This window comes from Anomalospiza imberbis, chromosome 24, assembly GCF_031753505.1.
Source record: "Anomalospiza imberbis isolate Cuckoo-Finch-1a 21T00152 chromosome 24, ASM3175350v1, whole genome shotgun sequence".
Lineage (NCBI taxonomy): Eukaryota > Metazoa > Chordata > Aves > Passeriformes > Viduidae > Anomalospiza > Anomalospiza imberbis.
Genome location: NC_089704.1, coordinates 2,000,008 through 2,014,349, shown reverse-complemented (window position 1 = coordinate 2,014,349; position 14,342 = coordinate 2,000,008). Strand labels below are relative to the sequence as shown.

Below are 14,342 nucleotides of genomic sequence, written 5' to 3'. Positions count from 1 at the left end.
CACACAGAAAAGAAGGAGGGAACAATAAATTCCCTTCCTGGCTCTGGAAGGTGATCCAAGTGGCAGGGGCTGGCAGAAGCCGTAGGAAAAGGGAGAGAAGGGAGCAGGGAAAGGTTAGAAATCCTCCCCTAAGAGATACTGACCCCTGGCACCTCATTTCTCCTCCTTTCACACTTCAAATGAGACAAACAATCTTTGAAAGCAGTTTATTCCACAATAATGATTAGTCAATAAGAATATGTAGTCAATAGTCAGCTACTGGAATGCAAGTGCCTGCCATAAACCAACCCCACAGAGCAATTGCCTCCTTCACCTCGACCATCGCCCCGGCCAGCTGCACACCTGGGGCAGAGTGGGAGAGGCACAGCACAGACCGGAGCACACAAAGCGGGAGAGCAAAGGTGACACCGTCCTGGCAGCTGGCGTGGAGGGGCATGCAGGACACGGCACAGCCCCACTCCCTGCTGACCCCAGTCGCTGGGACACGGAGCTGCCTCGGTCACAGACGCTTCCCCGAGCGAGCACAGAGAGCAGCCAAGTCCTGGAGAGACCGTGTGGCTGCAGGGGCACAGGAGGAGATCGCCGAGTGCAGCGCCTGGCTGTAGGCTGAGCGGGACAGGGACACACAAACACTATCAGGGCACAAGAGTTGCACTTATGGCCTGAAACTGGGCTTGGCTCTAGCCTTTCACCAGAGCACAGAGACAACGATTGGGGTTTAAGGTAAATCAACATGCCTGTAGTTTTCCACAGACCATTTGCACACTCTGCACACTCCCGAACATAAATCAATACACAAGCCAAAGATTATTTTATGAACCCAAATGTCTCTATCTTCCAGATAACTCCCAGTTGCCCAGACAGGTATTTTCCCAAGCTGTGCTCAAGGTCAGAGCACTCCATCACCTAAGGAAAGCCATTTCCACACCTTTGTGCATCCTCCTGGCAGAAGGTTCAGCATTTAAGGCTCTGTGTCCCTAATGAGATGCTTTGCAGCATTTTCCTCATGGCTGTGTCCATAGCCACACGTGGCTGTGTCACAGCAGTGTAATTTAACACATTGTAGGGGCTGGTGCCTTGCTGAGGATGCCACTACACTCCCTAAGGGACAGAGGTTGGGTCAAGCAGCAAAGCCCCTGACTTGCCCTCTCCAGAGCATATTTGGAGGAACATCTCTGCACATCAGCCCAGGAGCATGGAAACACCTGTCCTGGTTTGATTTCTTCCGGTATAATCAGGCCCAGGTGTCTCCTCTCTGAAAGCAGGAGCTCCTACCTTTGTGATTTTTGTAGAAGATGCAGTTATTTGCACAGGTATCCGGGTGGGAATCCCAGAAATCAGACCCACAGGAACACAGAGGGGGCAAGTCGATGTTACAGAGTTTGACTTTTTCCCTCATCTGGGCTCTCAGAGCTTCCACATACCTGCAAGGGATCAAACATTCACCTCTGGCAGTGACAGCTGGCTCGGCACGACGAGCGCAGACTGGCTGTACCTCATGCGCTCCTTATTCCGCTGCTGTCTGTCCCTCACTCTCCTCTCCTCCAGCTGGAGCTGGGCCAGGGCTTCCCAGGTTCCCTCTCCTGGGGAGGGCTCTGGCTGCTCAGCCATGTCTCGCATCTTCAGCTCCTCTGCCCGGCGCTGATTCTCCTTCTGCCTCTTAATCCTGCAGGAACACACATGCTTAGAGAAGGAGCTTCCCATCCCAACCCCCATCCCTGGCTGTGAGGTCAGGGCACAGGAATCTGGGTGATGCTGCTGCTTTCAAAGGCAGAAGTAATTCTGCACTAATCACAGCATCAAATACAAATAAATGTAAACAAATATATTGGCTTTAAACACAGAATGGTCAAAAAAGCTTCCCGAGACTCCCTTCTTCCCCCCATATGGCAACACCAGCCTGTGACTGCTTTCCTGCCCTCAAACTCTTCCTGCCTGCCTGTTTTCTCACCATCCTGGACTTCCTCTTCCAGCTCCTTCCTGCATCACATCCACACGTGCTCCTGCCACCCACAGTTCCCCAAAGCTGCACTTCTGTCCTTAAACAAAGCATGTAGGCTGGGCTCTTTAATACCCCCCAGAAAAGACCAACACCTTGGCTTCCCAGCTGCCCCACTTCCCATTGTTTCTGACTATGAGGCAGCTTGGATCCTTCTGTAAGCACCTTCCAGGACAGGGAAGCATGACAGGATTGGGTACAGCAGAGAAATTCCAAGGATCCCACCTTTACTCCAAAGCAGGTTTTAGGATGTACTTTTAACCAAGTTTTCCTCTATTTCCTCAGTCTCCCTTGCACCTACACGGCCCTCCAGCCCCTTAGTGGAAACCTGGGTCGTGTAATTTCCACCAAACACAACATAAATTCCCCTGAAAAGCAGCAATTGCAAAGCACAAAGACTTTACACCAAAGTGTCTGACATTTTATTCCCAAATGCAACAAGTGTCCCATGCCACTCTTTGCCAGGGATCATTAAAATCAAAATCAAAGCTGGGAAAAAGCCAGACCAAGACATTTCAGACCTTACTTCATGTAGAGGGTCAAATCTTTACATTCAGAAAGAAAGTGCTGAAGTTGACCTTCTCTGGTTGAGTTATAAAATTGGAAATGTTTTTTTAAATGAAATGTAGAAACTTAAGTACAGCACTATAAATCCACTCCAGAAACTGAGGCCAAGGCCAGCTTGGGGCTTTATACCCTGTAATTACAAACGCAGCTCCTCTCTGCACACACTTCAAGGGAAAAAATAATAATAAAAAGGCATTGCACTTACTAGGAATCCCTGGGGCCTTGCCAGCATTCACAGGGGAGGACAAGCCCTCCCAAGCTCCCAAGTGCCACTGGACTGTCAGGATGTGGCTCAAGGAGCACTGCTTTAGATTGGCAGTTTTTCCCAAAAAATGGCCATGAAATCCTGCCCTGTGGTGACTGTCCCACTCCCCCAAAGCCTGATCACAGAAGAGCCAGGATGGTCAGATTTAGGTCAGTTCATTCAAAGGAAAGGCAGGGAAAAAACCAAAAATTAGAGGACCTTTCCTATTTTGCTGTGAATTTACAGAGCTTCTAATTTGCAGAGCTTCTCCTTAGTGAACCCCTTCACAGGAGAAGCTGAGAAAACTCCACCACAACCGATACTTTTACACAGATACCAAGTGTTCAACTCTGGAACAAATGCCTGTAAAATATTTTATTACACTGTATAAATTTTTATGGCCATGAGGGTGAAGGGTCTGATATTGAAAATGCCAGGGATGATCACAGCTTAGCACGAGGTAACCTCACCCCAAAATTTCTAAACACAGGCTTAAGTTCCCAGAGTCATGGTTTGGGAAGTTGCATCTCTCCCAGCCCCATGATTTGGCTCCCAGCTCCTAAATAAACTGCACAGGGACTTCAAAACTAGATAGGGAAGTGCTAAAGAACTCACCATGGCCCAAGGGTCTCTGCTGGGGGGTTGGCTGTGTGAATCCCACCCCAGGGGGGGTTACACATCAGTGCCTGGCTGACACCAGACAAATTCACACGACTCTTCCAACCTTCTGAAGGACCCTGATGGAGGAGGTGACCCCACCACCTGCACGGACTCACTGGGCAACTCTCTGCTGCCTCTCCCGCTGCCACTGGTGCTCCCTCACTCGCTCCCGCTCCAGGGCCATGAAGAGGCGCCGGCACCGCAGGAACTCGCTCTGACGCTTGGGAGAAGAACAGAAGGACATTTGGGAAGGATGCCTGGGTAAATATCCAGTGATATCAGTGCTCAGCTTGATTTCTGGAAGATGGAACCTCGCTCTTTCCCCAGAAGATCCTCAACATCTCTGAGTGCACATGACCCAGCACAGGGAAGTTGCAGAGATGGCATCAAGGTAGGAAAGACCAAGTCATCTCAAAGCATTGGAGAGCTCTGTACCAGCATCCCTCCACTGACACTGCCTATGGATGGCAGCTCTGCCACCTGGCAAATTCCTAAACTGTTGCTTTGCTGATGGGAAAAGAGCCAATTCCAACTTCAGCCTGCTTGAATTTGGAGCCACCTGGATACTGGTGCTCCCCTGCAGTGCACTGGAACCCTGTATCTCCTCCAAAAGATGAACGTATAACACCAAGCTGGATTCTCTACATGCAGGAGAACCAGCTAGGTGGCAAAACCATTGCTGAGACAAATCCAGGGGCCCTGCAGGGAAGAACTCCCATATGGATACCGAGGCTTTAATGTCTGGGCTTTAGCTGATCCCACTGATGCAGCAAGGGCAGGGAAACCTCCTGGCTAAAGCTCACATCAAAACCCTCCTGCTGTGGGGCACAGAGATAGTTTGAGCTCCATGACTCCCAAAAATTTAATGCACAGATTTTTCCTCAAGAAGGCCAAAACCTTCGGGCTGAGTTTGTCTACCTCACTCGGTGGAGAGAGCCCAGCACAGCTGGAGATAAAGGAGGAGAAGAAGAGATCACCAGGCTGCCAGTGAAGAATAGCGGATGGAAAAAACCCAGGCAGAGGAGAGAGCTGCAAAACTAGCTGTCTTGGATGGATCAGAGCCAAGGAGATTAAAAGCAAGAGGAAAGGCAACAGCAGGGTTAGGAGGAGCAGCCTGAGAAGCCCCAGCTGTTGTCACACTGGCGAGAAACCACAACCATATTTGGGATCAGTTGGTTGGAAAACACTTCTAAGAAACAAAAAACACGCAAATTGTTCATAATTTTACACTGCAAACTGCAAGAAAGGTGACAAAAGGAGAGAGAAATCTTCCTCTTCATGGCAGGAGGAAGCAGGAAAATAAAAGTCACTGGCTTTAGGCATCCAAGAGAAACATCATCACTCTGTATCACTCAGATTAGCATGAGCCAAACTGTCCAGGACACAGGCTGTAAACCCTCACTGTGAAATCATCCACTTGGCCTGCAGGCTGAGCTTGAGGCTATTCCCAAAAGCAAAGAAACCTTTATAGTCCAGCCTTGTATTTAAACAAGATAAAGTTGGCTTTGTTCTTTTTTTTTTTAAGCATTTTTGGCAGCTTCTTGGGCTCCTTGCAACTACAGCAAGCACCCCTTGGTTTTGCCAGGCAGAATGAAAGGAGCCTGCTTCTCCTTCAAATTTTTGGTGTTATTGAGATCCCAGATTTTGTAGGAGGAGTAGGTAACAGTTGCACTTAGTCACAACAGATTTTAAAAAATAACCTGGTAGCTTTGCCCAAGACCTGAGACCAAAAGTTACAAAGTAAACCCAGCAGGGGTTTCATCCATCAAAGCTCCTCTGAGGTTTCTTATTAGAGCCAGCAGTGTTCCTATCACCCAATCTCTTTCAAACAAAACCACAAGGGCTTGGCTCCCCTGGACAGACCTGCTTCCTGGTTTCCTCTTGGTCAACACCAGCCCAGAGTCTGAGGGGAGGTTGGTATTCACTTTGTGGCCTCCCAGGAGGCCCAGGCAGGCTCGAGTCCTTCACCAACCCATCACAGACCTGAGAGACAACAGAAGGGAGCAGCATCAGCATTCACCACAGCTCTTTCTCATCTTCCCCCAGCAAAATGCTCTTCACTGGAGGCAGGGCCTCTGTGTGACCCCTCCAGACCTCAACAGAATGACCCACCTTGGAAATGGGCTTTATCTGGGGTACAGGTTGGCCATGAACAGGAGAGATGTGCCACATCTTGATATAGGAGTCTGAGCACCAAAGCTTTGTCAAAACCCCTCTAAAGATATCCTTGGAGGAGGGTTCTGGTTTAGTTTAAATGTGGATGCACACCTCCCCATCCCAAACTTCTATTATGAACTTCTTGAAGTGTGAAAAAAAATAACTAAATGTAAGGGGAATTCCACAGCCAACATCTCCCAAAACCTCAGTGTAAACCTCAGCATAAACTTCCGCTGTGTCCCTATCTGCCCAGCCAGTATTTCTGCTCCAAGCTGGACTAATTCCCAGCCAAGGCTGGGCACACACTGCCACAGCCATAAAGCCTTTGCCAACCACCCCAGGTAATCGATCAAGATGAATCATTTCCACTCCCCAGATGCTCAAAAACAGCTGCCTGAAAACAAAAGAGGAAGGATAAGAACATCAAGACCTCCTCAGTCCCTCCTAGGGCAGGGCCTGCCATCCCCATGCACTGGGATTGCCACAGCCATCTCCTGCACCTGATACAAAGTTGGTTTTTTTGGTTGGCTTTTTTCCCCCCACTTTTCAAAGTTTCTGATTTGATCTCTTTTGATCTCTTCCACCCTCAGGTCTTTTGGCGTGGTGTGAGCGTGGCTCTGGGTATGATGTGACTGCACGCCCTGGTTTCAGCTTTCACCTGGGCAGCTGCCAAGTGGCATCACAAGCGGGCAGGAATCCAAGGCCATGAAAGCAGGGAATGGCAGTGCCAACCTCACTGAGCTCCAGTACTGCTCCCAAGCTCGCTTTGAGGATGGTGGGCTTAAGAGTTAAGCAGGCCTGAGGGAGCAACTGCTCTACTCCAAGAGTAGCCTCCTCCAGACACCAAAATAAATCCATGATCCAAACCACTTAAGACCAACTTTGCATGAGTCTTACTTTTTCAAACTCAGTTTTGATGCAGAAGCCATCATCCTGCCCAGTGCCATGTGCGGCTGTGCCCTGCTCCAGCAGCTCAGCAGGCAGATCGTGGTGTCCTGCCAGCAGCAGCTCCTCAGTCTCCTCCATGGGCACTGCAGCTGCAGAGCAAGGGTCTGGCTCCTGGGGAAGGGAGGACATGGGTGTAAACATGGAATTGAAATCTGGCTGCTTTGGTGCCAAGGGAAAACGGAACACCCTTGGAGCAGCTTTAACACACAGGAGGCTGTGTGTGCTGTCACTTGGATGTGATCTGGCAGCACCACGTGTTCAGCAGCACCACGGGTCACCAGAGCTGGGAAACAGGAATGTAGCAGGGTGACTGTGACTGTGCCCTCCCCAACTGCAGAAGCAGTGGGATAGACGTGGGGTGAAGGGAAGGCTAGGCAAAAACTCTCCAGGCACTATTTCACAGTGGCAAGGAGCTGGAATCTCTGAGCGACACCGAGTATGGAGTACACTCCTTCAGATGGGAAGTGGGCAGGCTCCCCAGTGGCAATCCACAATATTTTGAGAGGCAGCAGATTGTTTCCTACAAAATAAAGAATTAAAATGCCAGAAGCAAACTTGAAGCCAGGATTTTTTTTTTCCCTTGCTTTCTTTTTTTTTCCTTCAGCACGGTGGGAAAAGATGTGCAGGTCAGCTGACAGGGGGAAAGGATGGATCAGTAGGAGAACAGGTGATCCCAAGAATTCCTTGATAACCCCATCGTAAAAGAAACATGACAGAATAGCTGCTTTGGTAAGGATAAGGAAATAGAGGGGAAGGGTTACTGCTTTAGAAGTTGCCCTGGAGCACTGAAGGTAGAAGACTGTGGAAAAACAACACCAACTTGGTGGAATGAGACGCTGGGGAAAAGAATTTGGGTGCTGCCATGCTGGGGAGCTACAGCTGTCCACCAAAGCCTGAAGGCAAAGACTCAGTAACAGGATGAGCTGGAACACTGGACAGGTCATTTCCAGGCAATTACCATTCTGGTATCTGCTTGGGAAAGCAGGCAATTAACTCCTTGGTTGCTTTTAACCTGAAAAGAAATCTTGGGGGGAGAGAAAGAGCAGCAATCTTAGGAACATGGATTATTATCACAGGGAATGCAATACTTCACAGGGAGAAAGGAAAAAGAAAAAAAAATGCAGAAAACACGACTGAGGGGAAAAAAACATTTCAGCCAAAGACTTGCTTTGAGTTAGCAGCAGCAGGGAGAAAAATGCCAGGACTATTATTGGGAAGAAAAAGTCAGGTTATTCCTAAAGCTGATGTTTTTATGCAGGATGGACCTGCCTTGGGCCCAAACAGCTCCCTGTAATCTATGGTCCAGATTATTAGAAAAGGACACAAGGAGTGCCTTTCTTTAGTTAAAGGAGAGGAAAAGGAAACACCAAATAGAAGATTTTAGCCTCGAGAGTTTAACTGTGGCTTTTGAAAAAACAAGAGGAAATCACCCTGCAAACTATCTGTAAGCCACAAGAAAACAAGATAAGCAGCAACCAGCATAAATTTGTCAAGAGCAAGTCAGGCCAGGATAAACTGAATGTCTCCTACAATAGAAGGAAGAGGCCTCAGGCAAAGAGCAGCAAAAGACTCTGGGGTTCAGCTGAGCTCTTGACTTGGCCTAATTCAACAGTGGGGTAAAGCAAAACCTGTTAGATGGAAGTCTGATGTGGGATGCACAGAACTGATTAAAAACATGGCCCAGATTTGGTCTCAGGAGCTCACTGCACAGAAATAGGGTAAGAACTAGGGTTCTGCTCTTTGATTTCATTATCAGCCTGGATGAAGGAAGAAAGAAGCATCTTGATTAAGCTAGTGACCCCACTTGCCTTGTAGATGTATTGGGTGAAAAACCCTTGGGATAAAACCAAAGAAATGGGCTGGAATACAAAGCACAAGCAAATCCAGAGAGCACCAAAGCAGAGGCAGCACTACCAAGGGGGTAAGGTCCATGGTTATGTCTATGGCAGCCTCTTGCACCTGAAGAGAAGGGAACAAGTTGCTGTCCTGCCAGGCTGGGAACATGCCAAACCTTCATACAGGGAGAAACTTAGATTAATAAGGGAGCTTTTTTCTCCTCATATATCATGGAGTAATAAAACAGAGCAATGCAATAAATCAATATATGCTTCCCAGAATAAATCAGGGAAGCTGTTAAACTTCCTTATGTAGATTAACTGTAGGTGCAGTGAGGCTGGGTTGGGAGGATGGTCCCAAACCCCTGCCAGTGTTTCTCACTGCTGTGGATGACTAGCTCAGGACTCCCACGGATCTCCTGTAACCCTCTGGCTCACCTGGGCAGTGCCTTTATTATTTATGTGAGGTCATAAATCAACTTATCTCACTGAATGCATTAGTAGCTCAAACAAGAAGGATGTTTGCTGTTGGAAACAGGTAACAAGGTTTCTGAGACCATAATTATTGTGTTTCTCTGAGTCCTATTTGCAGAGCTGACTGACTTCATCAGAAATCCAAGAGTACAAAGAAGAAGAGCCAGAGCAGCCCTTCTATAAAGGGTAGTTTCTAGATAATCAGCAAAGATCTATTTCACCTTTGGTGAACCTGAGAAAGAAAAGGGAATGAAGATTTACAGGATGGACAGGAAACTGGGTCCAGAGGCAATAAGTCAAAACACCAGGCTGAGTTGTGCCTGGTGTTCTCCAAAGTACATCAGTTCAAGAAAGGTCTTGGCATGGAGACCGGGAAAATAGCTACAACACAAAAGTGGTCTTGAGAACTGAAGGAGCAAAAGCAGGATGAAATTCAGCAGAACAAAAGGTGGGACTGACCTCCTTCCATGCACTGCTTTGAGGAAAGCAGCTGCATGCCAACCATTCTCTACCAGAAGCCAGCCCCGGGTGAGGAAAAACCCTCCAGATCTTTGCCACCCACACAAAACAAGCAATTGATGCAATGGAAAGAGTTGTCGAGGTTTGAAGAAATAAAGGCACCTGAAGGGAGGGCTGGTCATCACATTCCTCCCAGATACCCAGATCACAATCTCAACCTTTAAAAGTCTATTTTGCATTCTTGAGTTCATCTCAGAAATGTTTCCACACACTTTATCCTGCTGCCTTCTCTGAAACGGGTTACCCACAAGCTGTGTCAGGAAAGCACAGTTTATTTCATTCCTGCTGGAGAAACTTCCTGAATTATGTTTTGGATTTGCTAATTAGAGCCAAACATTCAGCAGTTTGCAAGGTGATTTCTCTGCCCTCAGCCCAGCCAGCCCTCGCTCACCTCCTGCCTCCAGGCGCCGGGGGACACGATCCTGCGGGACGCCAGCCTGCGCCGCACCTGCTGCACAGCCCTGCTGAGCTGAGCCCAGAGGAGAGGCAAAGAAAACACAGGACAAGTTCAGCTGCATGGAGACATCTCCCAGTCAGTCTGCTCCAGCCAAGATGCTCAGTCAAGGCAGCGCGACCCAAGACACAATCAGGGTCTTTCAGAGCTGCCCCAAGGTACTGAAATTCTGATCCAGGCAACTCATCTGCTTCCAAAACATGTTGCTGAGATGCCAGATCCCAAATTTTCTCGCTTGGTATCCAGCCAGAAGTGATTTTCCACCCCAAGGTACTTCAACTGGAATGCATCCCATGATGCTCCTACTGGAATAACTCCAGCTCCTAGGCGAGCACACAGGCTTTCTAAACCACCAAATGCACTATAAACACCACAATTAAAAAAATTTAAAAAAAGCTTAAACAGTCCTGAAGGCAGGGTTTCCCAGATTTTGGGCTGCACAAGACAAGCTGCAATGTGGTGGCACCACCTAGTGCCACCTCTGTGGCAGGACACTGCTGGGAAAACACTGCCTGCCAGCAGCCAGGCCAGTTCAGCCACAGCACCTTGGGACGAGGCACCCAGTGAGGAGCACCACAACGTTCAGGGTGACAGAGCGAGCTAACGTTTCATCCAATATCTAAACCCAAATACTAGGGATGTGCTGTAGAAGAAAAAAAGAAAACATGGCCTGTTCCCCACTTCAAACACTGAAGATCCAAAATGCCGAAGCAGCGATGGAAGGGCAGGAGAGGCAGGGCTCACCTTGGCAGCTTGTTGCTGGAATGGCTCCCCATGCTCCTCTTCTGGCTGGGCTGGGCCAGAGCCAGCACTGGGTGCACAGATGATGGGAGCATGGAAACTCTGGAACACGCACGTGTTCTTCCACGAGCTGGAGTACTGCACAGCAGCACAGCTCTCCCTCTCCACCTGCCAGGAAAAAGCCAGAGGGATCTCCAGCCATGACCCAGCAAGATGTCAACCGTGGGAACATTTCACCACCCTTGGGTGATATTTCTTGGGAGGGAGGTTTTGGCTCTCCATGCTGAGAATACAAAGAATCATCAGGTTCTTTGGGGCTGAGGGCATTTGCGGGCTTCCCGCTTGGAGCTGGCAGAGTTACATGAGGACATCCCTAGCCAGCCATGGAAACAGCCCAAACACCCCAAGGGCGGCCAAAGCTGGTGACATGTTCAGTGCATTCTCTTTTCTGCCACAGTCAGATCCTGGCAAGCCTCCCCAGCACTTGTTTGAGAATAGAAAGAATTAAGTATATTCACAGGATAATCCAAAACAAGCCCATGGGGGAAAAGGGAATGTGGAGACAGAGGGAAAGTGTTGTTTGAAAACTACTTGGCTGCTCTGGAAAAGGGATCGGAAAAGAAACAGCAGAAAAACTGCTTTGCTTCAAAGGCAGCCAGGACACATCCACATCATTCCCAAATCCTGCCTGGCTGTTTTTGAACTCCAGGCAATTCCACAGAGAGCTTCAGAACTCTGTTCTGCTGTTGCCTGAGGGAGCCAGTAACCTTTCCCTGGGGAGGCTCCAAAGCATCTCCAGCACCAACCAAAGCGTCACACTGACCCAGCCTGGACACTGTTCGCCACCACAGGGTCTGGAACCTCAGACTTCCTCATTTTTCCTCATTAACACTTCGACTTAAGGTGTTGACTTCAGCTCCAGTGTTTGGATTTTTCCCAATTTAAGTTGGGTTTGGAGGAGTTTCTCCTGACAGAGCCTCACTTACTGCTTCGTAGGCCTTCTGCAGCTCCAGCCTCTGGCGCAGCCTGACCTGCCGGTTCACCCGCTGCCTCACCTCGTCCTGGAATCTCCTCAGGCTGGCTGCCTTCTTCTGCTGCTGCTCCTTCAGCTCCTCCTCCACCCGGAATGCTGAAGCCTGGGCGAGGTGGAAGCAGATTTCACCAGGGTTTTGCTACACTGGAGCATTACAGCAGCCTGTGTCCCTGGATTCCCTTTTCCCCCACTCAGAGCGACCAGGCAGACAAGCAGCACCCAGAGCAAACTTCATGTTTTGTTTCAAAATATGTGGAATAGCAGCTTGGGCAATATCTACTGGGTTATTATGGGCTGGATTGAGTCTAACTAGAGAAACAGAGCATGCACACCTCTGCCTTTGCCTCTCTGGTACACACAGGGAAGGAACAAAAAGGAGACCCTCAGAGCAGCTCCCGCTCCCATTAAAGGACGCTCAACTACCCAAAGCCTGGATCCAAAAGGAACAGGCCAGCCCCTCATCCTAATAATGGTCTGCAAGGCTAGAAGCACATCAGGGAAGCAGTTCACAGAGCACAGCACTGCTTCAGAATGTCTTTACCATCTGAAGTGAAAGATTAAGAGCAATGACCTGAAAAACCCAAAAATCCCATTTTCTTTGCAATTCTGCCAAGCAACACCACCACGGCTTAAATTAAAACAGCACTGCTCTCCTGGCTGCCAACACAGCGAGAGAAATCAGAGACTGAAGGGGTGGATGAAAGGGGTGAGGCCCAAGATGAACTTGGAACAGCAGGGTCAGCACAGCCCAACAAAACTCCAAGATGGGGAAAAATCCACACTGCTAGGGATGAAACCAAGACAGTGCTCCAGGGAACAGCCCAGTGCCAGCTCACCCACTGCCCACCTCAACAGCAACTCTGATGCATGAGGCTTTACTATGGACTAATTAGAAGTGTATTAAATAAGCTTAGATAACCCTGGGCAGCTTCATTCACCTCTGGAAGCCTCACATGGGAGGCCCCAGGAGCATCCAGGCCCCTTGAAGCTGTCAGGAAAAATCAGCTCCCCCAGAAGTTTCATAGTGCCAAGACAGAAGTCCTGTGGAATGTGGAGATGATTGATTTCCATAAATTATCTCAACCTTTCAGGATTTAAATTACAATACAGAAATAAATCATCTCAGAAGGGCAGGAGCTTCTATAATGTTCAGACATTAATTACAGGGGACTGAACTCATCATCCAATATTTAATACACTTTTAGTCCTCTTAGAACAGCCCTCAAAACAGAAATCCCTGAGATAAGCAGGCATTAAGATTTCCTAAAGTGTTTCTAATGGGGTACAGTGGAGATTAGGGTTACTACTGAAACACTCGGCTTTATTTATTTATTATTTTTTTAATCAGCAACACAGAATAAAACCTCAACTCCCTGACATCCTTTAGATATGAGTGGGAAAGCGAGAAGCAGCACTGGCTGGGTTCTCTATCTGACTGATGTTTAAAATTTATGCATTTCTCCTCAAAAAACACAGTGCATTGGAGGAGGACCAACTCAGAGACACGTTGAGGGCTTGTGCCAAGGGGAGGCCAGACTACATAAACATCACAGTGGCTTCTGACCCTCCTAAACCACATTAAAACAAATGATTATTTTTAGGAGCCATGTCGCTGGCTGCCCTCAGGCTGTGAAAAAGACCACTTGTGGCTCTGGCCCCGCCGGGGGCTTGACTGGCACACTGAAGGGCTCAAGGTGCCCCGGCAGACGGTGCCCTCGGCGCACTCACAAAGGCCGGGCTTTGCCGCCCGGGCGCACTCTCCACCCACACGGCCACGGGCGCCACGCTCCGGTTCCTGTCGGCCAGCACCCGCCGTCTGCGCTGCAGGGGTCCCGGCTGCCGCCTCCCCGGGGGCTGCCCGGCCCCCCGGCGCTGCTGCTGGGAGGGGAGCACCATCCCGGCACCGCCGCGGGCCCGGCCCTGGGGACGGGGAGCAGAGCTCAGGGCGCGCTCCCGGGCACCCCAACCCGCGCCCTGCCCCACTCCTGCCCTCAGCCGCGGCGCGGCCCAGGGCCCTCGCGGCTCTGCCCGCGCACCCCTCCTGCAGCGCCCGCTCGGACCGGGGAGCCGCAGCCCTTCGTGGCCGACAGCCCCTCTACCCCATCACTGCACCCTCTTCTCTCCCCACTGCCCCCCAGTTACCCAACCCCCACCTCCAGCTCCGCCCTTCCCCCGAGGTTCGTGCTCCAATCCCCCCGTATCCCCACTGCACTGCCCCCATCCCAACCAGCCCCTCCCGAAGCACCTCCTCACCCCCTGCAGACTCCGCTCTGCACCCTCACCGCCCCCGGGCACTGCTCCGCGGCCTCGGGCCCATCCTCCCGTGTCCCCCCAAACGCCTCCGTAGTCCTCTACACCTTCATTCCCCGTACTGCCCCGGGCCCGGCGGAGCCCCTCAGGCCGCACCAACCGCCATTTCCGCCGCCACCGGAGCTTTGAATCCTACCGCCACTTCCGCCGCACGGCCACGCCCCGGGAAGCACGGCCACGCCCCCAGAAGTCCCGGCCACGCCCCGAGCTCGCATCGGCCACGCCCCCGTGATCACCGGCCACGCCCCCGTGATCATAGGCCACGCCCCCACTAGGTCCGATCACGCCCCTGGGAGTCCCGGCCACGCCCCCGGGAGTCCCGGCCACGCCCATCCCTGCCCCGCCCCGCCTCAAGCCCCGCCCCCTCCGCCATAGCCGGCCGCAGGCCGCCCCCAGCCGCA

At 50.5% G+C, this 14,342-nt stretch overlaps 1 protein-coding gene across 1 annotated transcript; it reads right to left on the bottom strand.

Moving 5' to 3' along the window:
* Positions 1-191: 191 nt before the first annotated feature.
* CCDC15 (coiled-coil domain containing 15) lies at positions 192-13,549 on the bottom strand. The gene is made up of 10 exons (XM_068172297.1): positions 13,360-13,549; positions 11,585-11,734; positions 10,602-10,766; positions 9,795-9,872; positions 6,525-6,686; positions 5,334-5,453; positions 3,587-3,690; positions 1,496-1,666; positions 1,276-1,424; positions 192-606 (listed from the first exon to the last, which is right to left on the bottom strand). Exons 1-10 carry the CDS (start codon positions 13,525-13,527, stop codon positions 500-502), a joined length of 1,374 nt encoding a protein of 457 aa, XP_068028398.1. The 5' UTR covers positions 13,528-13,549; the 3' UTR covers positions 192-499.
* Positions 13,550-14,342: the final 793 nt, after the last annotated feature.

Bases quoted from the DNA above. Each gene is read 5' to 3' on its own strand.
- CCDC15 (XM_068172297.1), bottom strand. From the start codon at position 13,527: ATGGTGCTCCCCTCCCAGCAGCAGCGCCGGGGGGCCGGGCAGCCCCCG. The intron at 9,873-10,601 runs GTGAGCCCTGCC...CTCTGGGCTCAG, and splicing joins TCCAGCAACAAGCTGCCAAG to CTCAGCAGGGCTGTGCAGCA. The intron at 6,687-9,794 runs GTGAGCGAGGGC...TCCCTTCCCCAG, and splicing joins CCGGCGCCTGGAGGCAGGAG to GAGCCAGACCCTTGCTCTGC.